The 26520-nt window shown below is 37.9% G+C and overlaps 1 protein-coding gene across 1 annotated transcript in view; it reads left to right on the top strand.

Annotated features, from left to right (window-relative positions):
• Window positions 1–862: 862 nt before the first annotated feature.
• LOC134627532 (sodium- and chloride-dependent taurine transporter-like) overlaps window positions 863–26520 on the top strand; it is a 30834-nt gene continuing 5176 nt past the window's right edge. The window contains exons 1-14 of the mRNA XM_063473720.1: window positions 863–1201; window positions 12498–12727; window positions 12816–12950; window positions 16330–16418; window positions 16738–16883; window positions 17067–17199; window positions 18646–18780; window positions 19166–19269; window positions 19381–19505; window positions 22041–22153; window positions 23283–23420; window positions 25164–25266; window positions 25910–26010; window positions 26283–26453. Of these exons, the coding sequence (XP_063329790.1) occupies window positions 12499–12727; window positions 12816–12950; window positions 16330–16418; window positions 16738–16883; window positions 17067–17199; window positions 18646–18780; window positions 19166–19269; window positions 19381–19505; window positions 22041–22153; window positions 23283–23420; window positions 25164–25266; window positions 25910–26010; window positions 26283–26453 (1722 nt within the window). The 5' untranslated portion in view covers window positions 863–1201; window position 12498. The remainder of the gene's footprint in view (window positions 1202–12497; window positions 12728–12815; window positions 12951–16329; window positions 16419–16737; window positions 16884–17066; window positions 17200–18645; window positions 18781–19165; window positions 19270–19380; window positions 19506–22040; window positions 22154–23282; window positions 23421–25163; window positions 25267–25909; window positions 26011–26282; window positions 26454–26520) is intronic.

Genomic DNA, 26520 nt, shown 5'->3' with positions numbered 1-26520 from the left:
ATCAGTTACCAATAACCCTTCAATCACCCTAACCCATTTACCAATATGGATAAAGTATGTGGAGCCATAACCTTATAAGTGGACTGGTTCTTATATAGAGCTTTTCTACTTGGAGCACTCAAAGTGCTTTTTAGAGTTTTTAGTTATTTATTTTTATAGTGTACATCAAGAGTCTGACGGAAACAGACAGAATATAGGAAGGCAATTATTAGTTCCTTATCAAAGCATAGGACTACAAAATAACAGAAACATCTTTTTATTCACAACAAAAACTCTGTCAGGCAAGTTAGTTTCGATTTAGAGTTGAGCTTGACTTGTTTGTGATAACGTTAGTTTTTTTTTTCTATTGTGAAAATAAAAAATAAAATGAAATAAATAAATAAATAATAAAAATGTGGCTACACATTAAAAAGAGCTAAACCCAAATGCTGCTGAATCTGTGTTACCACAAAAGGTGTTATCTCGTAGAGATCGTTTATTTCCACACGTGCACTTCTTCGCCTGTCCTCGGCCGCGTGTGGGGAAGTGGAGCTAATTCAAGAACGCGCTCGACAATCTGAGCGCGTGCTCGTGAGAGGTGGATAAGACATAGACTAAATGGAGAACTTGGCACTTTAATATCTATTAATGCTGCATGTGATGCTTGTAAACACCAACTTTTTTTTCTTTCTTTTTTTTTGGATGGCCCAACATAACCTTTAAAGGCATGCTGGTTGAAGTAACAATAACTCTAACAACAAACAAACAAAGGAAACAAAGTATAGCCTAATTTAGCAACAATTCCTAGATAGGACATGGAAAAATAGCTTAATTTAAACTACTATCATAAATATAATCATAACTACTAGCTAGTGAATGGCTATATTCATTTCCTGATGCTTTGCAAACGCGCAGTTAACCTTCCAAAAAAATCCGAGTTTGCTGCTGCACCCTGAAGGCACCATAGACCTCTCCTGTTGCTCAGAGAGGAGGCAAGCCGGTGATTTTCCACTGCTGCTGCTTCTCTGGTCCCCCAGTTTTAAGAGACAAAGGTCAGGAAGAGAAGCTTATAAATAGGCTTAAATATAGGCTCCCGACGCGTTCAGTCCTCAGTCGCTCTAACGGACTCAAGAGGTCACGAACAAGACGAAACGGACAAGGGACGGCGCTCAAAGGACATTAAAAGGACAAAATAACAGAGGAAAGCACATCAACATTGCAGGTAAAGACAAAATGCACCCTCGTTGCACACCTACAAAATATTTCACGGTGAGATGGTGGTGTATCTTACATGCATTCTCTTATAGATCTTTTCTAAAATATCAAATTGCGATTTTTTGATGTTTTGACTTATTTCGATTTTGTGTCTGAATGGAAACATTTCTTTTTAAACCCCGAGGAACAGAAAAAAGTTATTGTCCATTTCTAAGTTAAATCCATCGCATGTGTTTCGTTATTATTGCTGGTTTTACTGATGGCAGTGTATACACGAGATGTCCGGGTGAAGATCTGTGAGGAAGCTGTGAGGTAGATTTGGGTGAAGGCTGTTCTCCCCTCGTCGGTGAGCGAGCGTTTAGGAAGGATCACTGGTGGACTTGTGTTATCCAGATGGCTACAGTGTCATTTTTTTTATTATTGGAATATGTACAATTATCTGTTTTCATCTGTAGCTTTGTCATCTATGAGATGTAGCGGATTCACACATGTCTACGTCAGATGTTTTTATTTTAGAGGATCTTATTCATTTCTACCATTTGCTTGCTGTATTTATTTATTTTATTTATTTATTTATTTTAAATCGTCTTTGTTTAGGATGGCGAGCAGCGGTTTTAGTTCTGTTATCTGGTTATTTGCTTTTACAGCCTACGCGAGTCTTACAGTCTTTGTCTCTCTTTTTTTATATGCATATATGTCGCTTTATTCTTAGGTCCATGGATATCCACATTATTTAAACCAAATGAGAAGTTATATTTTTGGTCATTTAGGTTTATTATATATAGACTTTGTTTCGAATATTTGCGTTGCTGAACTAAAAAAGAAAGGGGAAGTGAGACGAGAAGGCGGAGATGCTCGTTTGTCGCTCTGAAAGCATCACACGCTGCTTCCCCTTAAAACGTCTCTCTCTCTCTCTCTCTCTCTCTCTCTCTCTCTCTCTCTCTCTCTCTCTCTCTCTCTCTCTCTCTCTCTCGTCCTTTGAGTCTGCTTTTCTTTCTTTTCTCCTTCGCTTAATTTTGTCTCCGTAACTGCACTATATGTGACAATGAACGGAAGACTATGCAGAGAAAAACGTAATTTTGTACCTGGCGACTAGCTATATGGAAGGTAAAAGTAGTCATTTTACCGTCTCCAGTAACAAGTGCATGTGCAGCGATCATTAGCTTCCTATTGCTATTTAATTGTTAGAGTATTGAGAAATTACGTTTTTCGTCTGTATACGTGAATCTTACGCGCTTCGTTCGGTTTCACATTTATTCACAAGGGGTCGCTACAGTGGATTGCTCAATACCGGGGACCTTGTGTTAGGTGACTGGGTAAATCACTACACTACAGGGCTCTTAGATGCCTTACAAAGGTTGGAAGAGAATAAAAAGATGATTACTGGTAGCCTCAGTGTGCCTTGGAGGGGTTTGGTTCTGATAACAAGTAGTTCTTTCCTTTTTGGGTTGGTTTCAGAGTTGGAAATTTACTCAGGTTTCTTAACTCAGGAAGATGATAAAACCTGGAATGGAATATCTTTCACAAAGAGACCTTTACAAAGCATTTAGGGAACCATACCGAATGGAGAAAAAAAAATCTTATCTATGAAGTTATTTATACTATTTGAGTTTGAAATTGGATATTCAGCCTTGACAGAATTGATTAACAGTTGATAAACAGTGTGACATCTCCCACACAGACCATAGATTTCAGTGCAAGGTTAGATTAATAGTGTTTTCTTTTTTTAATCATTTATAAGTGTCAGTTGCCAATTCTTGTTAACTTTTAACTATATTTGGGGAGCAGTCTCCTGTGTTTTAGAGCCCGATGACACTGAGTGGAAAATATACTGGTATACAGGGCCAGTGTTAGGATTTGACAGAGACATTTCTGTGTGTATTTTCTCTGCTAGTGGCCTTGAGTTTAATCTAATCTTGACTGATGTAGGCAAAAATCTCAGTTAACTGACGTCTGCTGGCAAGTGACTAATTTCAAGGGGCTGTAAAAATTTATGAAAATCAAGAAGTGTTCAGTGGTTCAGTCTATCAGAATCATATACCCTCATTCTCATGTCTTTTTATGAAAGCTGGCAAACTTTTCAGTCAGTTACATGTTTGATGCTGTCATCCGTATCATGTGGGATGAGGGACAGTGGAGCTTTGAACAATGTCAGGAGTGATGTTAATACGGTAGGGTTGGAGTGATAAAGAACGAGAGTGCACATAATGAGCTTAAAATGCCTGCAAAAGACCCCTACGCATGTGACAGTTTATGGGTCTTAACAGACTTAAAAGGCACGTGAGTTTGAGTGCTGAGTTTGATGTGTGAAACTCTCGAATAGCACTGGAAGCTCAGGATAATGTCAGAGCTAGCTGGTTAGCAGGGACTGATCTTTTCAAATTAAGAGAGGTGATGTTTCTGTAGTGAAGTGATTTTGAATTGTGTTGTCCTCTTGGATGGGAAAAAATAAGTAAATGAGTAAAAAAAACATTTGTGTGTGTGGGGAAACACTGTAGCCTGTCCAGAGATGCACTTCTTAGATTTTACACCACGCTTGTCTTTGTCTTTTGTATTTGTGTTTTAATATCTAATCTGCAAAGTATATTTCATTTTTAATATATTTGTTGTATTGTAAATAATAGACATTTATGTAAGTGAAAATGTAGTGGGAATTTGTTGTTCCCTTGTCTGACAAACTACTGCTGAAAGCTGACGTGTCAACTGTAGGCTGTTGCTGTTAAATGATTTATTAAGTCAGTAATCTGAGGTTAGTGGAACGTGTGTGTGTGTGTGTGTGCGTGCATGCATGCGTGTGTGTGTGCGTGCATGCATGTGCATATTAGTAAAATCTTAGTCATGGTGACAACAGCACTTATTACAGATTAAATCTGAAAAAGGTGGTGCAAACCTATACTGACGTGGAGAATGAAAATATAAACTGTTGCATTGCATGTGCTGATATCAAACATTTATGATCAGGTGGCCTTGACATCAGACACGCCGCTCTAAATATTAACCAACTTGAACCAGTAAGCAACATAAATTCACACCATTATGTTAGTTCACTATGAGCTCATTGCTGTTGGAGCTGCCCCATTAATCTTGTATGACTGTATAAATGTGTTGAGGTCTCAGTTTGAACATTTATTTAAAAAGCATTGACAGCTTTGAAAGATCTTACTTATCTTGGCTATTGAAGGTGAAAACGATAGTGATTAACACCTTATATATTTGTATATCAGGCTGATGAAAATTGCACATGTGCATGCGTTATCATGGTGATTGACTTTAATACATTTCATGCAAGATAACTGACAGAAGATAAAAGATCAGCATCACCTTGTGGCCAATGAACCAGTTTACCAGGAAATGTAGAAATCTTGGATTCTTTTAAGATTTCCAAAGAAATGATTAATCAAAACAAGAAATGAAAAGCAAACAAACAAGACACTGAGAAAAAAATTTGCATAATATATTCCAGAGAACTTGAACTCACTACTTCTGTAGACTTGATGAAGGTGGTGGAAGTTGCAAAAAAACCCTCTCAAGACAAGGGAGATAAGCTAGGGTTTATTGGCTTCTTGTGGTGGCAGAGACCGTATCAATAATTACACTCCTGTGAATACTATAATGAGTAAAATAGAGCTTCCAGTGCTATCCCTCAGCCTCCTAGTAGACAAACCTATGGTATCAATTTGAAACTCCTACGTAGCCTTGTTTTCGAGTTATTGCATTCACAAACTTGGGTGTCCACAGCGCCAGTTTGTTGAGGTGATGACAATACCCCATTGGCCTTTTACAGCTCAGGGGTAAAAATGAAAACAACAAATTTACAATGTAAAGAAAATGATATATTCTCATTGCATGGAGCAAAACTAGACAATCCTGGAGGAAGGAGTGCTTCCATTACAGGATGGGTGTTTTCCAATGTGTTAGGAAATTGGCAAGTAAAAAGGTCATTAGATATTGAAGTTACAAATGTAAGGATAACATAAACCTGACTCTGAGTGAAAAATATCTGTATCTCCTGGACATGCAACTTTGAATCTGTGAATGAGTTTTCCGTGGCAACTTCCAAGAAATTTTAAACATTTCTGTTAGTTTCCCACATATTTGATATGAAATGGTTCATGACGAAAGGTTCGGTTAAAACCTTGCATTATTCTTTCATAATAAACCTCAGCTTATCAGGAATCTCTTAAAGGTTAAAGCACTTCTTAAAAACCAAAATATGACCAAAGTTTTGGGCAAAACTTGGAAATTACAGAGATACTAAAATAATAGCCATAATCTTTAAAGTCCTTGGATGTTTAATTGTTAGATCCATATTTGCAGTATGTGAATAATTGAAGCTCAGCTCCACTGACCTGTTATAGTTTGTAGAACTAGAGTGGAAAAAAAATGTTAGCAGAAATGACAGTGAGTGTTAACTGTAGCTTGATAAGCCTTTTGGTAACTTTTGATAACTTTCTGTTGCCTCACATGCTCGTACTTCTTGTGATTCTTGGTGTTCAAAGAAAAGCCTTTAGTCTCTTTTTTGGTCCATCAGCCCAACATCTATTTTTGTATTTGTCTGCATGTGACTCTCACATGCTGTTACCTTCTGTAGCATGTTTAATTTTTAGTAACAAATGTGTACACGGACCTCACTGTTTCTTTTTGTCTTCATGCCATTGTGTTTTCAGCTTTCCCCATTCAAGTTAATCTTTAACAGCTTTCAGTCACTCTTTCCTTTGTCCCTATGTTGCACCTATTTCTCACTCTTTTTTACTCATATTCACTCTCTGTGTTTCGGTTTCTTTTCCTGTCTTTCTTTTACAAGTTTTGTATGATCATTTCTATTTGTCTGAAATGAAAATGAGAAAAGAGCATCGAGAAGTGTCTGTACTTATGCAAAGTGAGGTAGCATTAATGGGGGAAAATTGTAAATAAACAAGAGTGTCTAAAGGAGTGCCTTATAGAAAAGAACCATAGTAAAATTAAGAGGGAAGGTAGCTGTTGGAGGGAAACAACAGAAAATTTGCAAAAAAGGACAGGCTGATTTAAAAAGTGACCCAGGAGGAAAAGGGTGAGTGATTATAAGAAAAGGGGGTGGGGGCAGCAGAAGCAAGCTGTGGAAATAAGGTGTGGGGGTGGGGGTAAAGGGTCGAGACTTCTGAAAGGCCCTGTGGGGGTTTGAAACATGAAGGATGTATAATGAAGAAAATGTAGAAAAACTAAAAGCAAAGGAGGTCAACCAAGATGATGAGAAAATGGGAATTGGAAATGGTGGAAAGGCAGAGGACAGCTGGTTTTGTGTAGCATCTCACTGTGTTTGGAAGACTGCTATTGATTATTTTGTTACTGAAACGTCCAATCTTATCTCTAGTCTTTGGTAAAATATTTGAATCTGTCATCCTTAAGCCCTAAATCCAATAATTCTATTCATTGCTCATAAGCTAATAGGCTGAATAGCCTAAATAGCTCATTTGAAATTAATGAAATATCTAATATTGACATGTTTGTTAAAAGCACAGTGTGATAAGCGTAAAAGAAGACTTTAACAGGAGACAAAATATGGGCGAGGAAAAAAGAAAACAAATATGCAGGGGATGAGTAAAAGAAATTTGAGGCAAAAAAAGAGGAGAGTGGATTTAACGGGCAGCTGCAGCCAGCCCAGTGGAAATGTACATGGTCTCAAAATAGGAGAGTGTGTTATGTAAGTACTTTGGGAGTGTAGTAAGTATGTGAAGTCACTGAATGCATATCCAGAGTCTGGGTCCAGTGAGGTCCACCCTCACAAACACCAGCACCACACAATGGTTCTCTGTTGTGCACAAAACTTTTGGCCTGAACTTTAAATCATCCCACAATTCATAGTGGTTTCCAAGGCCAGTCTAACTCCGTGGGAGTCATGTTATAGGAAATCGTGGAATAGCAACATTCCCGTGAACAGATTGGGTTCAGTCTTTTTGAAATGATGCCTTTTTCTTGGGATGAACCACCTGAGCAGCTAAATCTACAGCTACACATGGTCACCACTCAATTACTTCTATTTTCCACCACTTATCTGGGTCCAAGTCTGTAGTGAAAGCAGACTACACAAGATAGCTTTACCCCTCTGCCACATCATCTATCTCTTCCTGTGAAGTCCTGAAGCACTCCCAGGGCAGACTGAGTACACATCACTTCAGAGTGTTCTCGGTCAGCCCCAGGATTTAAACGCAGTTAATGTGCCTAGAAGATCTAATCTTAGAAGCGCCCAGGAAACATTCTCATCAGATGCTGTTTTCCAGTGATGTTCAAGGCGATTCATTGCAGTATGCTGAATCACTAGAATCAGTTAGTTCAAAAGAATTGTTCAACAAATCGTTAAGCTTTGACCGAATTGTACTCACTGGAATTCAGCACAGTAACATTTCTAGTTAAAGGAGCTAGTGCTAGCGATCATAACGGACAAGCTAAATGCTATTCATAATTCTTGAGATTTTAATGATTTCCTAGCTGAAAATTGGGGAGTAGTACTAATATGACTGTCAAGTCTTTATTTTTAAAAATTATTTTAAGCTAGTCTGCAATTCCCTCAAAAACATGATAGAGGTGATTCTGGCTGTTTCAGCAACTGACTGTCACTGCGTCACTTTAAGTGACGGGCCACTTTACATTCACTGTAAAGTACTTAAAGTTACAAATCATTAAACATAGGCCAGTCCCCTGCAGCAAAAGGATGAATTACTTTTGATTCTCTACACGCTTTCCTAATACAAGGAAGTTCGTTCACTGGCCCTGCTGGGAACTTGAAGGTATGTGTTTGTCTTCGTATGGCTTTGTAAGTTTAACAACATGATGAATTGGATCAGAAAACAATGGCCTTCCTGTCAGTGTATTCCTGTGAACAAATGACTTAAAACACTTGGTGAGCAAGTTTATTCCTGCATGTTCACCAGCACCTGACTGGGGACAAAAAAAGGTCATTTCAGGATATAATTCTGTTCACTTCACAAGTTGAACTCCTTGCATAAAGCCCACTAGATTGTACTACATATATGCTATGTACAATGTCTTAGGCCATCCATTATACTTTACACTTCCACAAGACTGTTAGCGCCCCCAAAAGCTTAATCATCAAATGGTCAAAGTACCTATGTACCTGCCAATTTTTGGGAATTTTAGAATACATCAACTGCACCTATGCCATTTTTCCTTGCTTTTTAGCATGTTGTTGATACTAGAAGTGCCCGATTTGTCAAAATGTTTTATTACTGGATGATTCCCAACTACTACACTAGTAATTTCCAAAAGAACTGGTAGTACACAGTACTACCAGCTAGTGCTGGGCGATATGGAAAAAATATTTATCACGATATGAATTATTTTATATCACGATAACGATATATATCACGATATACCACCTGACCTGTGGTCATCTGGAAAGTATGCAGTCTTTAAACAGCGAGTGGAGAGGGTGCAGTCTTTGTTTTGAGTTACCGTAAAGCATGTCGCAAATCCGGGTGCACGTAAAGCAGCACCATGTTGCAAAACCACAAGACAGAGTTTCTTTGCGAAAAATATCATTTTTTTATACTTTATTTTCTCTTGCATAAAGTTCAGAGTATGTATAGTGAGAAGACAACACTAATATATTTGCCACAGGCTATTTAACCCTTTAAGACCTACCATTGAACCAAGTCCGCCAGAGCTTATCTTTACATTTTACATGCTGTAGTGCCATTTGTGGGAGCATTTCAAGTTGCTATACATCAATACAACCGTTATAGCCCAAATTTTAATAATATGTATGCATTAAGTCCATATTAACTACATAAATTGCAAAAAAGTGCAATAAACTACAAAAAAATTGAAAATCTTTTTTTTTTTTTACATATATTTCTAGTTAGAGAAATTTAAGAGGCGTATCCCTCAAAACTGTAAATACAAAGAAGTTGCACAAAATAGTTTCCAACCACAAGAAATTTATTTTGAGTGTGTTCATAGTTTTATGTTTGAGATACACTAATTTTTATATACTACAGGAAAAATGAAAATAAATAAATGCAAATTTGCAAAAACACAGCATGTGCATCAAAATAAACTATTTACAACAGTGTAATTTGACTTCTAAGCATCCCAGAAATGATACAGAAAAGCATAAAGTCAAACATGACTTTTAAAAACACCAACATAGGCTTTGAAGCTTAAAAAACTACATTTTCCGCGAAAATGACGTCACTTCCGGTTTCGGACAGGTAATGGCGGACATGCGATAGTTCGTGCTGACTTATATTCCAACCTAGGAAGCTATGAACAGCTGATCGGATCGGCAAAGCCTGTTTCTGGAATATTATGTTTTTGTTGCTGCAAGTCTGGAATATTATGTTTTTGTTGCTGGAAGTGCTTTTTATGCAATTTTTGCAAAGCTATATGTGGAAGGAAACTGTGACCTAGGGCAAGCTAATGGAATAAGATGTAAGTACAACTCCTACGGCTTCATATGCAAAAAAACCATTATTGCGCTACCTTACGTGGTTCCAGTTCTACAGGGATTTAAAAATAGTTAGGGAAAACGGAGTGTGCCTGCTCCGACCGGTTGTAAAGGGTTAATGATATATTTTATCTAATAATTTGTAAAATTCGGGTTAGAAACGATAGAAACGATAGAAGACAAATGGCACGATAGACACTTTTCTATCGTCCACACGATATATATCGTCATATCGCCCAGCACTACTACCAGCTAAACATTTTAATCTTGTTGTGCTTTTCTTTTTATGTATTTGATTTACCTTCACCCTAGCTATTTTAGGCAAATGGCTTCACTCCCTGAGTCAGTTTATTCAGGTTATTGCATTAATTCATGTGACGTTGCAACACAACAGAGCACATTGCAGTATCACGTGAATTCCTCTTTTGTCTACTAGCTGGTTTCCTTTTTCAATTTAATATCTTAATCCAAATATATGCAGGTATAATGTCACATATCTAGTGCTGTTAGGGGTCCTTTGTCTCTCCTAGCAGAAAGTCACTCACACAATATATGCACAAAAAGCCAGTTCTCTCCTCCTAGCATTACTCATTAACTTACTATAGGAAGTTATTCATGAAGATAAATATATGTGTCACTAACTGTGAAATCATTAACTTGTTTGAAATGAGAGATGGTATTGTACAGGGCTGTTTGTATTTAGTCAACCAAATATTGGCAGAAAAAGCTAGTATTTAGGCATGAACAGCTTTTTTCCCAATTCTACCTTGGTTGAAGATATCTGCTGATGCCAAACACCAATACACTAGTCTTAAATTAGCAAGAGGCTAGGAATGATCCTTTATGTGCCTGATTTAATCATTGATTTACTAACTTATTTCCATTAGTCAGTTTGTGTTCATTATAAGATTTGTAGGCTACTGCTTAATGCTGCTATTAAAAAAACACAGTAGTTTCTCCTTTTGTTTCAGTGTGAGTGTGCCTCCCTTTAGCTCTAGTCACACACAAATAATCTTAGGTTTCTCTTCAGACTTCATAGCTTTTGCGGCTTAGCGATCTATAAGCCACTCAGATAACAGATAACTCTCTTGCTGGGGTAAATTTTTACCCACCTTAGTGTATATCAATATGTTACAAGCATTCACTCATCAATGTAGTTGGTCACAGGATAATCAAAAACAGTGTTTCTTACCTGCTGGCTGCTGCCGGCAACATCCCATGAAGGAGCGGTGGCCATCCTTAACCAAAATGCTCATTTTTAACTAGTAACAAACCCCCCAAATTAATTTGAAGCTGATTTTTTTTTTTCTCTCCAAACAACGATATATTATATGGAAACAAAGAATTTATTCAAAATAAAATGTATTCTTTTATTAGATTTTTTTTATTATCAAAACTTAGAATTTCAAATCACTTTTTCAAATGAATAAAACATTTGACCCTGATTTAGCTTCATAGACAGGTGAGATGAAATAATATCAGTGACGCTGGCATCAACAACTTATTCTGCAATAAAAGCCTCTAAAGAATTGTTACACTGAACATGACAACAGTTCATGTCCAATCACTTGACCACAGTTTGTGTCCAATTTAAAAACAAATTCAAACAAAAAGCTGTAGGTGCAACTAAAGTGAAATACTTCCATGCTGTATCTGATTCAAACATAAGAATGATGCATTCTGACTAACATTCCTGGGTCTGGTAGAGGCAAGGGGGAAAAAAACCCAACAACTTTAATTTAAATGTCCAGGTAAATATAAACTGGAAACAAAGCCTGTATCTGCAGATAGCCATGGAAAAGTAGTCTTTCCCTCAGTTTTACCTTCTGTAAATATCATCCTGAAAGACACACTAAGAATGAAAGATAAAAACAAAGAACTAGAGGGTGCAGCAACCTAGCACATGGAAAGAAAGGGATGTGGCATTTTCCACACTGACAGACATCTGCTGACTACTAAGTATGTCAGTCTCTTCCCCGACTGTCTTTGTGTCCCTCATTGTCATTGCCGAATGGAAATTTACAGCTACAGTTGTGTCGTCGTAACCCTTATAATGTTCAGCCAATCACAGAGCCATATTAAATAGTTTCAATGAGGAAGTGCCGAAGAAGGAAGACTGTAGTTTTACTGTTTCATCTTAAACGTGTTACCATATATTCAAATCTTTTTATCTTGACTCTGATCAGTTTTAGCTTTCATTTGAACAAAATGCATTCAAATTGAACTGTTTATTTTTACCAGCTTTTTTTCCTCATGTGCTATTTAGTAATAAGGATTAGGCAACAAGACCTCTCAGTGAGCATTCAAAAAAAAGATATACGGTTCTTTTTGGGGTTTTTTTTTTTTTTTTTTTTTTTGTCAGTTATCAGTTCCATGTATCCAACAGATAATTTTTTATGCACTTATTTACATGACCACAGGGGGTCTCCTAAATATTCTTGGTCATTTTCTTCTTAGAACTGACAAAAATGGAGGATGCCTAACGTGATGGTTTATGAGTGGGTGCATAACCTGCTGGTAATGCCTGTGGGAGTGATTACAACTGATAATAGCCATTCAGTGGGATGGTTTCTGAAGCAGATGATAATTTTACAACTTCCTGAATCTTAAGCAACTGTTAAGCAGTTTCTCTGCCTCAGCTAATGCGTTTAGTCTCACAGTTCTTTGTCTCCAGTTCAGTCCCTTGCCACAACTGAAAAAATCAGTCTCAATTGTTCAGTAAAAATGCAGTGCATTCATGAAAGAAGGCACCAAAAATAATATATATTTTTTTAATTATTATACATTAATAATATATTTTTTATTGTTTTTCATGAATGCAGCTCTGACTTGATCTCTTCTTTGTCTTCTGTTTCAATAGAATGGCTCAAAAGGAGAAACTTCAGTGTCTGAAAGACTTCCATAAGGACACTCTGAAACCATCTCCCGGTAAGAGTCCTGGCACCCGGCCTGAAGATGAAGCAGAGGGCAAGCACCCCCAGCGAGAGAAGTGGGCCAGCAAGCTGGACTTTGTTCTGTCTGTTGCTGGTGGTTTTGTTGGTTTAGGGAACGTCTGGCGTTTCCCATACCTCTGCTATAAAAATGGTGGAGGTAAGGCTTTCAAATGCTGCAACAATTTATGTCAACTCATCGGGGTCATATTTTTAGGTTAATGGTTTCCCTTGTGTTCCCCATCTAGGTGCATTTCTCATCCCCTACTTCATTTTCCTGTTTGGTGGAGGTCTGCCAGTCTTCTTCCTGGAGGTCGCCCTGGGTCAATTCACCTCCGAGGGTGGCATTACCTGCTGGGAGAAGCTCTGTCCCATCTTTACTGGTATGTAGTCCCTAATTAGATCCTCCCTGCTCAAATAATGAGCTTTTTCTTAGGAATCACATTATAGGTACCCACGATATCAGTTCTAAAATAAAGAAACTGGAGATTATGGTGGTGGTTAGATGGAGTATTCACCCTAATTAACTCTGTCTCGGGTGTAACTTGTCTCATGAGGACTTTCCTCATGGAAACCCATTACTTACTGCTGTTGAATCAGTAATTTCAGACACATCACCATAACTATTTCATTGAAATCTTATTTATTATAATGATCATAAAATTCCAGTTATTGACTTAAAAAAACTTTCTTTCCATGCACCTGCACTTGTACCTGTACCTGTGACTTCAGCTTCACTCACTTCCCCTTCTTTTGATAGCCCACCAATTTGACTGAGTACAGAGTACAGGCTTTCCATATACAATCCGAGACTTTGAATTTTTCCAGACCTCTGTTTTTTCCACTGAGAAATGGCTGTGTAACATAAGGCTGAGTCACACCAGGTTTTCATCCAATCAGGCTGCTTAGACTTTACCCTGCAGCCGTTACCAGGCAGCCAAGCCTGCACTGGTACACCAACATACTGAGGACTCTATTGTGCTTTAACCTTCTCTGGCTCACACCTGCCAAGATGCATTTCTTCAGTGTACTCTGACAGTTCCTCTGTAGTTATTTTTTTCCACTTTACTGAGCTCAACTCTTTTTCTTTGTTTTTCTTCTTTTTTTAATTCTAACGTCTTCTTTCTCCTCCTGTTATTAAATGTCTTATATATTATTTTTCCCTCCTGTCCTTCTGTCCTGGGCATCTCCACTTCCCCTTCTTCATTTCATTCACTGTTCTTCTCACCTCCCCCTCTCCTCCTGTTCACTACCAGCCAAATAAGGTTAATGTATTCCTCCCTGTCTATTCAATTCTGAATAGTCATTTTTTTAAATCTTTTTGTAATATTTATACTGCTCCATCTTCAGCAATTGCACATTAACAGTCATTATTTCTGAAATGCATTTGTGGATTTAGTTCAGAGCTATAAACACATTCATTTCTTTCTTATGATCTTAATTATTTACTTGTCCTGCTATTCTCGCTTTCACATAAATACACAATCTTTCTTCTTTTCAGACACATTATCCTCTTGCAGTCTTGTACATGGATATCAAAGACACACACAGACACACACACACAATCTCTCAAGACAGTGTACAGAGTGTCCTGAATCACACGTTGTTATGGCAACAGCGCAGCAACACATCAGAGAGATGATGAGAGAGAGAGAGAGAGGGAAAAAAGCAGAGCACAGATCTGAGGACCAGACAGATGGATTGACAAAAAACAGGAAAAGGTGGAGAGGGATTTAACAGAGGAGAGAGGTTTGAATGGAGAAGAGCAGAGAGAGTGAGGGGATTAGAGGAAGATAGGGAGGGGGGGGGGGAACAAAGCATGGTAAAAGCAAAAGACAAAATAGAAGATATGAGTGAAACAGAAGCGAAAGGTCTATACTACAAGACCTAGAAAAAATAAAAAGAACATTATAAACAAGGGGAGAAAATCCAAGCAAAAAATTATCAAACATAATATGGACTTACTGGTATTTGTTGTTGCAATATATTATGTTGTGGGTTTAAAGTGAAATGTGATGTGATTAGCTTGGATTCAGAAATTTGAACTGTTGATGCCATTTTTTTGGCTTTAAGGCCAAAGAGAGGCCAATAAAAACTGAGCAGATAGTATTAGATGGTATTAGACAGTATTAGATAGTAGCCGATAGTATTAGTAAGGAATAGAAAAACAGCAAGAACTATAGACCGCATCTCGCAGTCTTACACAAATAAGCCACTGCTACTGTGTAAACTGAAACTTATGAGGGCTTGAAGAATAAAACTGTCATTGAGTTGTTGTGGCTAAACAGAACATGAACACAATGTCAGTGAGGGTAAACAAAATTACAACTTGGCCTTATTTGATTTGAAACAAAGCTTGGTAAAACACATATGGGCGCCAACGTTGTGAAATATATATGTTATTCATAAAATAAGGTCTTCTAAGGTCAGCAGATGAGCGCAAGACGTGACGTCATGGAGGAGGGCACAGCGCTTTGTTTGATTTGCAGCGTACCATGTGATCCAAGACAGAGTGGTTGTGTGTGTGTTTGTGAGCATATTCATGTCTGTGTTTTTTAGACATATAGAGGTTATGATGCTGCCAATTAGCTCAGTGATTAAAAAAACATAATACAATGTTAAAATATTCCATGCATTCATTAGCACACTAACACGCACAGACACAGATGGCAAATTAGAATTTTTAGTCAGGCAGTTCACAACACCGACACACGCACGCGCGCACACACACACACACAGAAGGCCAGTGACGTTGAAGGACATTAATTTGTATGAGTGGCCTCAGTCGGCTGTGTGTACAAAAGCAATACAAAGCTTTTTCTGATATACTTACGAGGACCGTCGGTGACCTCTAAACTAAAACCTAATCCATGTCCAAATCTTGGTCCAAATCCCAGTTTCAACATCTGTTCTCATCTGAAGCAAGGGTTGGGGTTTTTCTTCCCTTTATATCCTTGTGTAGTGCATAAGAGCGCACAGGAGTGCACACAGGAGTGCAGGAGTGCACACACAACTCATGTGTTTACCACCAGCTTATTCAAGTCATTCAAGGCCAGTACTGATGCAATGAATCTTAGCTGATCTTAAACATGTTAAATGCACTATAATTAAAACTGAAGGTTAAAAAAGAAATAAATGATTGCTTTAGACCTTGTATTGGGTAAATGTTGTCCTGTACTTTGTGATATCATTTATAAGGAACACAAAGTGCACAAAACCATTAAAAACAGGAAGTATCACTGAGACTCAAACTTGTCAGGATGCAATGACTAGCTTGTAGAAATCGTTTTATCTAGTGAAATCCAAGTTCGCAATTTTTAGTTCTATCCTTTTTTTTTTTTTTTTTTTTTACATTTTAAAACTATTTTTAAAAGCGTGTATCATATATACAACCACTGCCATCTTGTGCTTTACACAAATTTCCCATAGAGTTTTGCTTAGGATTCAAATGTTTGTTTGTTTTTTTCTCTCCTTCTTTTGAACATCTCTGCCACTGGTCTCGTCGTCTTTTGTGGCCAATCAAACGTTAGCATTAAACCTCTTCCTCTTATACAAGAAAACTGTGTTGAAAATTGTGGGGCTTTGGAAACAGTCACTAAAATATCATGTCTTATATAAGTTGACGCGCCAGAAAATGCCGATATTGAAATTGTTGTATATTATTTCAGAGAAAAGTAATATAACTAATAATTATTAATAGTGATTTAATAGTTTGATGACCCGCTTCTTGTTTAATCCCCTGAACCTCTCTATTCTCTCCAGGCATTGGTTATGCTTCCATTGTGATTGTGTCCCTGCTGAATATCTACTACATTGTCATCCTGGCCTGGGGCCTCTACTACCTGTTCCAGGTAGGTTTGAGGGGGAAAAAGACAGCTGTTGAATATTCTATTTCATTTTCCACTCGTTTCAGGCATGTATTATTTACAATGGAGATAGGTGAGGATTTACGTCAGGGTAGTGCAATCTTTGATTCTTGTTAATTTAACTACCAGCTAACTGCCATGTAGGTTTTGTCTAAACTTGCGTTTTTCAGGGGACACATTCAACAATAGCTGCACAAAGAAGTGACTAGCCTGCTACCAGAACATGAATATAGTAATTATTATTAATAATAGTAATAATGCAGTTGTCATCATTTATCATAATTTTTTTTTTTTTATATTCCAGTGTTTTCAGCCTGAGCTGCCCTGGGCCAAGTGCAATCAGCCCTGGAACACTGATCATTGCATTGAGGACACCTACCGCAAGAACAAAACCCTCTGGGTGGCTGCCAACGCCTCCAACTTCACCTCCCCCGTCACCGAGTTCTGGGAGTAAGTTACATAAAACCACACACACCTGCACACTTGCATAACCACAAACAATTGTTCATTCTTTGTCATGTAAAAGTTCAGTCAAGGTGAGGTAGAAAGTCAGCAATAAAACCTGCATCTTGCAGACACACACCTACAGAGGATTATTTATTTATTTATTTACCCATTTATTTATTGTTACAGGCATAATGTACTCGGTATCTCCAGTGGTATAGACGAGATCGGCCCGATTAAATGGGACCTGGCCCTGTGTCTACTGCTTGTGTGGGTCATCTGCTTCTTCTGCATCTGGAAGGGCGTAAAATCCACTGGAAAGGTAAATATCCTGTAGTGTCTCGTGTTCATTGCTTCGTCACTTCTTTATTCCTCTTAGAATACAGGGACTGGGTTTTTACAGGACATTAATTTCAGCTAACATCCAAGACATGGTCATGCTTATCTGATTTTTTTTTTCTCCCCTTTGTGGTCTGACCAGAAGAACAATTTGCTATGTTTACATTTCCTTGTGTAAATACAAAAATAAGATCATAGGTTTTCAAACTAAACAAAGGCAAATATGGGTGACATAATTCATGTTTTAAATGTTGCAATATTACTACTTAATACACTGCTGTGTGTCAATGGTGACTAAAAGAGGACAAAGTTGCAACACAATTTCTTGTTGCTTGACAAATCACTACGGATTTTTGTCTGATAAATTGATATTGGGTGCTTCCATGCATCAAGAAATTACCTAAGAATTTGTAGATTGCAATTGTTTTATTACTAAATATAATATCTACAGTGAAGAGCCACTAGTGTTATGTGTATGCCCCTGCTTGTGCTACAACAATGTCTCTGGCCTGTTGAGACACAAGTTCTCCTGTTCTTCACAGGTACTGAGACATTTGCAGCAAATCTGTAGAGTGTGAGGGGGGCTTCATATGTTACACTTCATTTCCTAGTATGCTACACAGATGCCTGGTCAAAGGAAGGTCTAAGAAGTTTGGACAACAAGTCAATGCCATGAGCATTTTTGGCATTTTGCCCAAACCCTTCTTGAACTCTTGTTGCTGAGATGCTTTGACCCTGTTGTCTAGACATCTTAATTTGGCCCTTGTCACAGCTACTGAAATTTTATGCTTGCCAGTTTTCCCAATTCCAACATCAATTAAAAAAATGACAGTTCACTTCCAGCCTAATATATCCTTGACAAGTGAAAACTGTCTGTTTTATAAATTGGTATTTTCTCAACATTTTTCTATAGTATTGCAGGATAAATGTAATCTTGGGTATTTCAATATAGGGAACATTTCAGACCACGTTGAATTGCTGCTACAGTAAGAGCAGCAACAGCTTGCTCTAAGACCAAAGGCAATCAATCCCAGACCGCTCTTTTTATAGCCCTAACACACTTTATTGATTGCGCTGACCTGATTGATACTTTCTAGTTGATCCAAGTTGTAATTCTTGTATTATTGTCACTCCTGCAAGGCCAAGTGTGGTCACCGTTTTCCACATAAGAGATACTGGTACACCGCTATTGATTAAAGGGACCGCCTGTGGTCTGTTGTTGTCCAAAATTTTCCCAAGTTCACACATTGATCAAACCCATTATCTGTAATAAAGCCATAGTAACAGCTAGCTGGCAAAATAAAACTACTGTGGATAAAGATTTGATAAGCTAATATATTGGCTGTAAAATAATTCAAACTGGATCATTTAGAGTTTGTCTCCAAAATGTGTGACCTTGCTTTTCTGTACCTGTGGTCTCCCCTTATAGGTGGTCTATATCACAGCCACGTTCCCTTTTGTCATGCTCATTGTGCTTTTGATCCGTGGTGTGACGCTGCCAGGTGCTACTGCAGGCATCAAATTCTACCTGTATCCTGACCTCACTCGCCTGAAGGACCCAGAGGTAGGTGTTAACCTGAGGTGCATGAGCAAGAAAACACTGTTATAGCTTTCCTTCACTAGTTTGACCACATACCTGTCTGGCTGCTCATACAGAAAAGAACCAAATTTAAATTCAAAATTGTTGAATTCATGAAAATGGAACATGTGGTTTAAAAGGAAATAAGACAGCAATAATATAATCGCTCTTGTCCTTTTTTGGTTGAATTGCAGCAAAACGCATGCCTGCACACTGATTTGTAAAATGTGGCAAAAGAAAAGCCAAAAAAGGTTTTTCACAAACAACCGGAAACACCGTTTTATCCCACTTGCTTCACTGTACAAAATCCCCTTAAATTCCCCCCCATCAGCAGGCCTCAGCCTTTTTGTCCCCACTTCCTTCTTGGTAGGTGTGGATTGATGCTGGCACCCAGATCTTCTTCTCCTATGCCATCTGTTTGGGTGCCATGACGTCCTTGGGGAGCTACAACAAGTACAAATACAACTGCTACAGGTGAGCCATTAGTTTTCAGTGAGGGGGTTAGCGATAGGGGAGAGAGGGGGGGCTAAAGGGATCCTTGTGTGTTCATTAACAAATCCTCCTCATGACATATGTGTGACATAGGGACTGTTTGCTGCTGGGAGCCCTCAACAGTGGTACCAGTTTTGTGTCTGGCTTCGCAATATTTTCCGTCCTGGGCTTCATGGCACAAGAGCAAGGGGTGGACATTGCTGATGTGGCAGAGTCAGGTACGAGGGTTCTGTAAAGGCGGCAGTGATGGTGGGCGCTGCTTCCTGGTTAACAAATAAAACAATAGCAATTATGAAGAAAAACAGCAACGAAACCTGAGTGAGAATTCGACTACACGTCCAGTTTCGAAATGAGTTGAAATTTGGAATTGAATGGATTCGCTGATTGATCTTAAATGACGGCATCAGAATATAAAAGCTTCCGAAATCAAACACTCCTTGACAAAAAGCAGAAATATTGACTTGATTTGTTAGCGCTCATTCGAACGAAACAAGTTGGGGCTGAGAGATGCATTTGAAACTCGATTGTGCTTTTTTTTTTAAGGCACGCGTTGAAAACTGTAGCGGAGTGCACTTAGAATTAGCTGTGTCATATTGTACATGGATCTTGTGCCAACGTGATGTAGTTCTGAGTTGCTCCTTTTGTGTACACGAGAGATTCCTGCCACCATTATTGTGGTTCCCTTTTTTTTTTTTTTGCGTGACATCGGCATATGTGGTTCTTGATTCTTTCTATTATTTATTTATTGTTTTTAATCATGGTAGCTAGAGCCAGCACCTTTATCTGTTTGGGTTTTTTTCCTCTCCAATCATGTTGTCCATGTAAGACATAATTTTGTTTTGAATGCATGACTATCAGTATACTTTAGGTAAAAGAAAAAGTAGTTGTTTTCACGGCATCGTGAGATTGAGATATTTTGGAAAATGGCTTTGAGGGAATTGTAAGTGCCGACATCTTTTCAGTGTAGGAAGTATAGTTTTCAGACAGAATTACAGGATTTAAGTTAAAAGCAGATGTGCAAAGGTATAAGTCACCCTCAAATGTGTTGGCACATGAAGCTTTGTCAGATGAGTCACAAACTTGAAATCTATACTAATATTTGTTTTTTCTGGTATATCATCATCAAATGCTCTGATCTTCATCTCTGCCCCATGATCGACCAAGAAAAAAAAACAAAATGTAGCTTTGAGTCTGCTAATGTAAAAAAAGAGAAACTGTCCTTGCTGCCAGCCCAGTTTATATACACTTAGAGTGGCAACTTATTGGTGGGGTGTGCAGAACTGTCAGAGATCAGTGTTGTTTGGTGAGTGGGCTGATGCTCCACAGGGAACTAGAATAGAAGTGTTGGTCAGAGGAATTGAGTCGAGTACCCTGCATATCATGGTTATCAGCTTGGTTTTCATGCCTTAGAAAGTCTGTCCATGTTTGTGGGTCTACGAACACGGAAGGCTACGTAGACAGCAGAATATAATAAGTATTGGAACATCTGCATGCTCATCAAGCCAACTCAGGCAAGCAGGTTATGAAAAGCCCCAAATCATCAGAAGTAAGTCTGCCTTAACTGCAAATGCTTGAATGTTTTGTGCACGACAGAATGTGCTGACTGAATTCTCAAAGAATACTGTGGTTTTCACAGTAGAATGTAAGCACACATGACATGGCATTCAAATGCAGCTTTGGAAGTATTTGTAGTAATGACTGATCGAACAATTTCATTGAGTTAATATAGCATATGTTAGTTTCAGGTATGGAAAAGGTTTTTGTTTTTTTTCTTTCTTTCTTTGTTTTTTGGAGTCAACGCGGTGTTTGGTTGGATGCCTCATCATAATTTGCTACAAAAAATGGAACATATTGACACATCTTGTTATCAGCTGCAATGCTGTTTTGCTGTTATGGCTGCTTCCCTGTTCTTTGACTTCTGTTGTATAGTTCCCGATGTAGCAAGTCAAATAAGACCTCATTTAAAAAAAAAAAAAAAAAAGAAACTACAGAAAAAAAGAACATGTTTGCTCTTTATCTGACCACTCATTTTGCATCTGCTGCTGTTTTGCATTGGTCCTTTTGCATTCCTTATAGAAAGGGTCATCCTAATTTCAGTCAGGAATGCAAAATGGCTTGGGTGAATTTGTTGATCCGTCTTTAGCAGTTGAGGTTACATTTTGCATAGAATTGCTGCAGTGTTGTGGTGTTGTATGGTCTTTTTGGTAATTTTATTCCACATAATCCATGTACCAGTTTTATTCCATTACATAATGTACATGCATCCATTTACTGAATGCTTTACAAGTTATCTCATGATTTACTTACTTCCACAGAGCTGCAGCTACATTATACTAAAGTGTGCATTTAATGTCATACTCTACCTGTATTTATTTTTCTGTTTGCCTTTTATTGTAAGAATTCAGTGTAATATGTCATTGTTAATGATATGAAACTGTGCTGTGTTGAGTGTATGCAGTTTGTAGTGTGCCATAATGTGTTGCTCATAAGAGGTAAGTATGTGTATTACATATACTTTGGTGTTAGTACGTACTAGCTATATACAAAGTCATAAAACCAAAGTAAACAATTGTTCCCAACATTTAGCCAGTTTTTTATGATGTGTTCATATCCTGTTCTGCGTCTCCATTGTTTGGGGCTTCTTTTTCTCACCCATAGGGATGCAGATCAGACGAGTTTATCATATGGTTCTAATGTTGCCTTACCCCCTTCCCCTTCTTTCTGCTCTTACCCCCTTCCCCTCTCCTCCGCAGGTCCAGGCCTGGCTTTCATTGCCTACCCTAAAGCTGTAACCATGATGCCTTTTCCTACACTCTGGGCAATCCTCTTCTTCATTATGCTGCTGCTGCTTGGCCTCGACAGTCAGGTTAGAGGAAAAACAAACTTTCACACATGGGTGACTGTTGGAGCTTCAGGAGGTTCGCCATAAAAGGAAATGCTGATGACACTTACAGGCGTCAGCTATTTTTAAGGTTCCCATAAGCAAAACATTTAACTGCTCATTGGCCAACCACAGAACCAAGTGTGTGAAGAAGCCTATGCACAAATACAGTAGTGTTTGAAAAGGGCTTTTGCTGGAAATTTTGTGCTTTAAAGTGTCTGTTTCTGTGCATAAATATAGACACAAAAAGTCATCAGATAGTATTCATTAATAGGCGAAATAGAGAATCATTAGAGGCCATAAGAGAACGACAGCTGGAAAAAGATTTATATAAGATTATGTTTCAAATTCAGGAGAAACTGTTAAAAAAACAACATTACATTACACAAACATTACTCTTTCAAGGTCATTTTTCTTTGAATCTTTGCACCACTCTGCAATAATCTTTATTATCAACAGACCCAGAACTTCTTTAACACCAATAAAACACATGCATTCATGTGTATATATCCTTGCTATTGCCCCCCTGTTGAGGTAGGCTACGATACACATTTTAGTTGATGATTTTTTTTTTCTTTTTTTAATATTCAAATTTTTTATTTTTCCTTTCCATATTCATCGTTATCATTATTTTCCTTGTTTTTATCAAAGCCACAGGGAGCCACTGCATGTAAGCCAGAGCTGCATTCAGCTATGGAGTGACCCAAAAATGTATTTCTTACCCGTGCCCTGTAAGTGGGTGCATGACAGCACAGTGACACACACCACAACTGAGGCCATTTGTGGTTGAATATTCTTCTTTAGACTCATAAGGGGATAACAGTAGAACTACTTCTGCTTTTTACCTGAGTTCTGAGCTTTCTGAGCTGAGACACTTTACACGTTGTACCACAATTTTAAAAAAACCAACAAAAACAACTCAGCTTCACCTACTGACTAAAATGGGTGAAGCTAAAATGGCAACTGACTAGTCTGTGTTTGAAATTTTACACAGCCACATCACATAGTGCTGCCAAACCTCAGCAACGAAAGTTGCACTGAAATATTTTGGATACTTATTAGTGCATTTATCCTTTCTTGATTAATGCCACCGTATCTCTCTGTTCCCCTGCAGTTTGTGGAGGTGGAAGGGCAGATCACATCACTGGTGGATCTGTATCCGTCCTTCCTAAGGAAGGGTTACCGCAGAGAGGTCTTCATCGCTATTATCTGCTGCATCAGCTACGTGCTTGGACTCACCATGGTTACCAAGGTAACAACACAATGGAAAGTGAACACAAAAGAAAGCACCAGCAATCATGGCCAGAGCACTTTTAGAGCACTTAGAAACAGTGTAATCATTAGAAAATTAGAAAACAGTCAAACTGTGATGTGCTGTGAATCACAAAAACAGTACTCGAACAGAAATGAATCACTCTGCAGTATTTCTCCACATGTTCACTACACCCACTGATAATTGCATATATATACTGTGGTTGCTGACCTCATTTCAGGCTCCATCTCCCAACTCAATACTCCAGGAAAAACAGTGTTCAGACAGCTATTAGTGTCGATCCCAAAAGAGATGACAGGGGGCTATTTATACTGTCAAGTCATGAGAACTTCCCTTCCCTCGTTTGATATTAATAGATACAGTAGACTTGATATAGCTTTTCTAAATCTCGTGCTTCCTCCTTCTTCTCTCTTGTTCCCGTCTGTTTCTTTTGTCTGTTGTTTTTCATCTCATTTAATTTGATCTTCCCTTTGCATTTACCTTGTTTGTAGCACCTATCTACAGTTTCCCTCAATGTTCTCTCATCCTCATCCTCCTTAAGCTTCATCTTAGCTGATTCTGTCTTTATCACCTTTCTTTACTTGTACATAAGGCTCCCGGCAGTTCCTCATTATTGGAGTAACATATCTGTAGGAGCACACCTTTCTCCTTCATTTGAAAAATGCAGCAGTCCTGATACAGCAGGTACCTGGTATTGTATATACTGTTACAATATGCCACATCCAGTATACCATGGGCCATACTCATGAGAAATGTTTGACATGAAAAAATCAGGTAAAAAGTTTAATTATGTTATGATATGAGATGGCAATCACTCATTTTCAAACCTGACTAGAAATTCTGAGTTTCTTAATACAATCAGCCTGAGAACTCCATTTTTTTTTTTTTTGTTTAAATTGGTTTTTAATTACATATTTTTGTTTTCTTGAACACGACCCTTGATAACCCAGTTCCACTTCTTTGTTTAACAAAACAGAAATGTATAATGACCAATTTTCCTTACACTAAAGGTGGGGAAAAGCCCAATATTTTCTTGCTTTATTACTGCAAAGTAAGAAACACTTCAATGAGAATCTACAGGTCAGTAATTATACAAAGTGGGTTTTTTGTTTTGTTTTGTTCTACGTCAGTCCTCGTACTTTGCTTTTTCTCCTACTATCAACATTTAAACATTATCTCTGTACTTACAACCTCCCATCACTGTTTTCTGCCCCAACCCGTGCTCCCTCCCCTCCTCTCCCCTCCTCTTTCACGCCCCCTCTTGTTCCCATGACAATATCTTTTTATGGCAGCAATGGCCTGATTTCAGTTCAGGATTCCCATGACTAACTTCTCACAATGGATAAACGTGTGCACACTCAAAGTACATGTGGACATTTTACTCTGTATTTACCTTAGCATCCTATAATAGTCAAATTATTACATGTATGATTAACAGTTTTTCATAGTTGAGTGTTCTTGTCACACTTGTCATTCTTGCACCAACTCATTGCAAAGGAAAACCACTATTGTACTTATTGTAGTATAACCCCATACACTTAAAGCCACAGTAATGCAGGTATACAGGTCTTTCTGTTGTAAAGCATGGTAACAAGATGAAAACTGAAAATACCTGAAATGCACCTGGACAGAGGAGAATTAAAAAAAAAAAAAAAAAACTTATTTTAAAACTAAGTCTGTGTTTTGTTTTGTTTTTTGTGTTTTTGTTGTTGTTTTTTGCAGGGTGGCATGTATGTTTTCCAGCTGTTTGACTACTATGCAGCAAGCGGTGTGTGCCTTCTGTGGGTGGCATTCTTTGAATGTATAGCTGTTGCCTGGGTTTATGGTGAGTACTACATAAATAATAAAATACTTTGTGCTTGGATTACAATTAATGCTTTTCTAATGAACACCAGTTCACATGACCTTGTGTTGTGTATTCAGACAACAACAAGTTTACTGATAAAGTACCTTGTAATGTCTACCTATTTAATATCCCAGCTCTTTGTGTCTACACTCTTTTGTTATAGTAGGTGAGAGATAGACAGACAGCTTTAAAACAGAAAAGTCTGCATAGACACCTCAAATCTATCTTGTCAGAAAAAATATACTTATTTCTGATCATGAATCCGCAAACAATTAATAAAGGATGAGGTTGTCTAAAAGTAAAATTTTCTAAATTATTTCCTGTCTGTAATCTGTGACATGTTAGTTACTTTGGCAGGTGTCTTTCATGCTGTTGAGCCTTCAGATTACTAATTTGTGGATGAGGCCTATGTCATAGCATCTAAATTTTATTTTATTTAAGTATTTATTTATTTATTTATTATTTTATCATAATTTCTTTATTTTTTTCAATTTAAAATAATGCTCTAAATTGCCTGAAGTGCTACAGCAATATGACCGTAACAGAATTCAGTAAGAAAAATTCAGCTGCAGTACTTCACAACAGTTAGGAGGCAAGCCAATTGAGTATTTTATCTTCACAGGCGTTGATAATTTCTATGATGCGATTGAGGACATGATTGGCTACAGACCAAATCCTTGGATGAAATGGAGCTGGACTGTGGTCACTCCTTTACTGTGCATGGTAAGATGGTCAATTAAATTTGTTCTCATTTCTGAGAAATAAGTTCAACTTTTTTCCTCTGAATTAACAATTGACAACTTTTTATTCACTGAAAATTGTACTGGTGTCATCATGAGCTTTTCTTACATATAGTTTAGAGACATTTCACCACGTTATACGTTATGCTCTGGGTATAACACAGTAATTTATTTATTTATTACCAAATACCCAGATACAAAGTAATTAAAAATACATTTAAAAAACCTTACACTTCTGCTCCTCTTCCAATCCAGGGTTGCTTTATCTTCTCTTTGGTCAAATACAAGCCACTGACGTACAACAAGATGTACCAGTATCCTGACTGGGCCATTGGAGTAGGGTGGACTTTGGCCTTGGCTTCTATGATCTGCATCCCCATGGTGGTTGTCATCAAGATCATTCGATCAGATGGGCCACTCATTGAGGTGTGTGCCTGGCTGTTAACTGTTTAGCTCTTCTCTTTCTTCTCTATTATTCCTCACTTCACTTTTA

Source organism: Pelmatolapia mariae, linkage group LG5, assembly GCF_036321145.2.
Source record: "Pelmatolapia mariae isolate MD_Pm_ZW linkage group LG5, Pm_UMD_F_2, whole genome shotgun sequence".
NCBI lineage: Eukaryota > Metazoa > Chordata > Actinopteri > Cichliformes > Cichlidae > Pelmatolapia > Pelmatolapia mariae.
The sequence above is the reverse complement of the archived record's forward strand: the minus strand, read 5'-3'. Positions and strand labels throughout refer to the sequence as shown.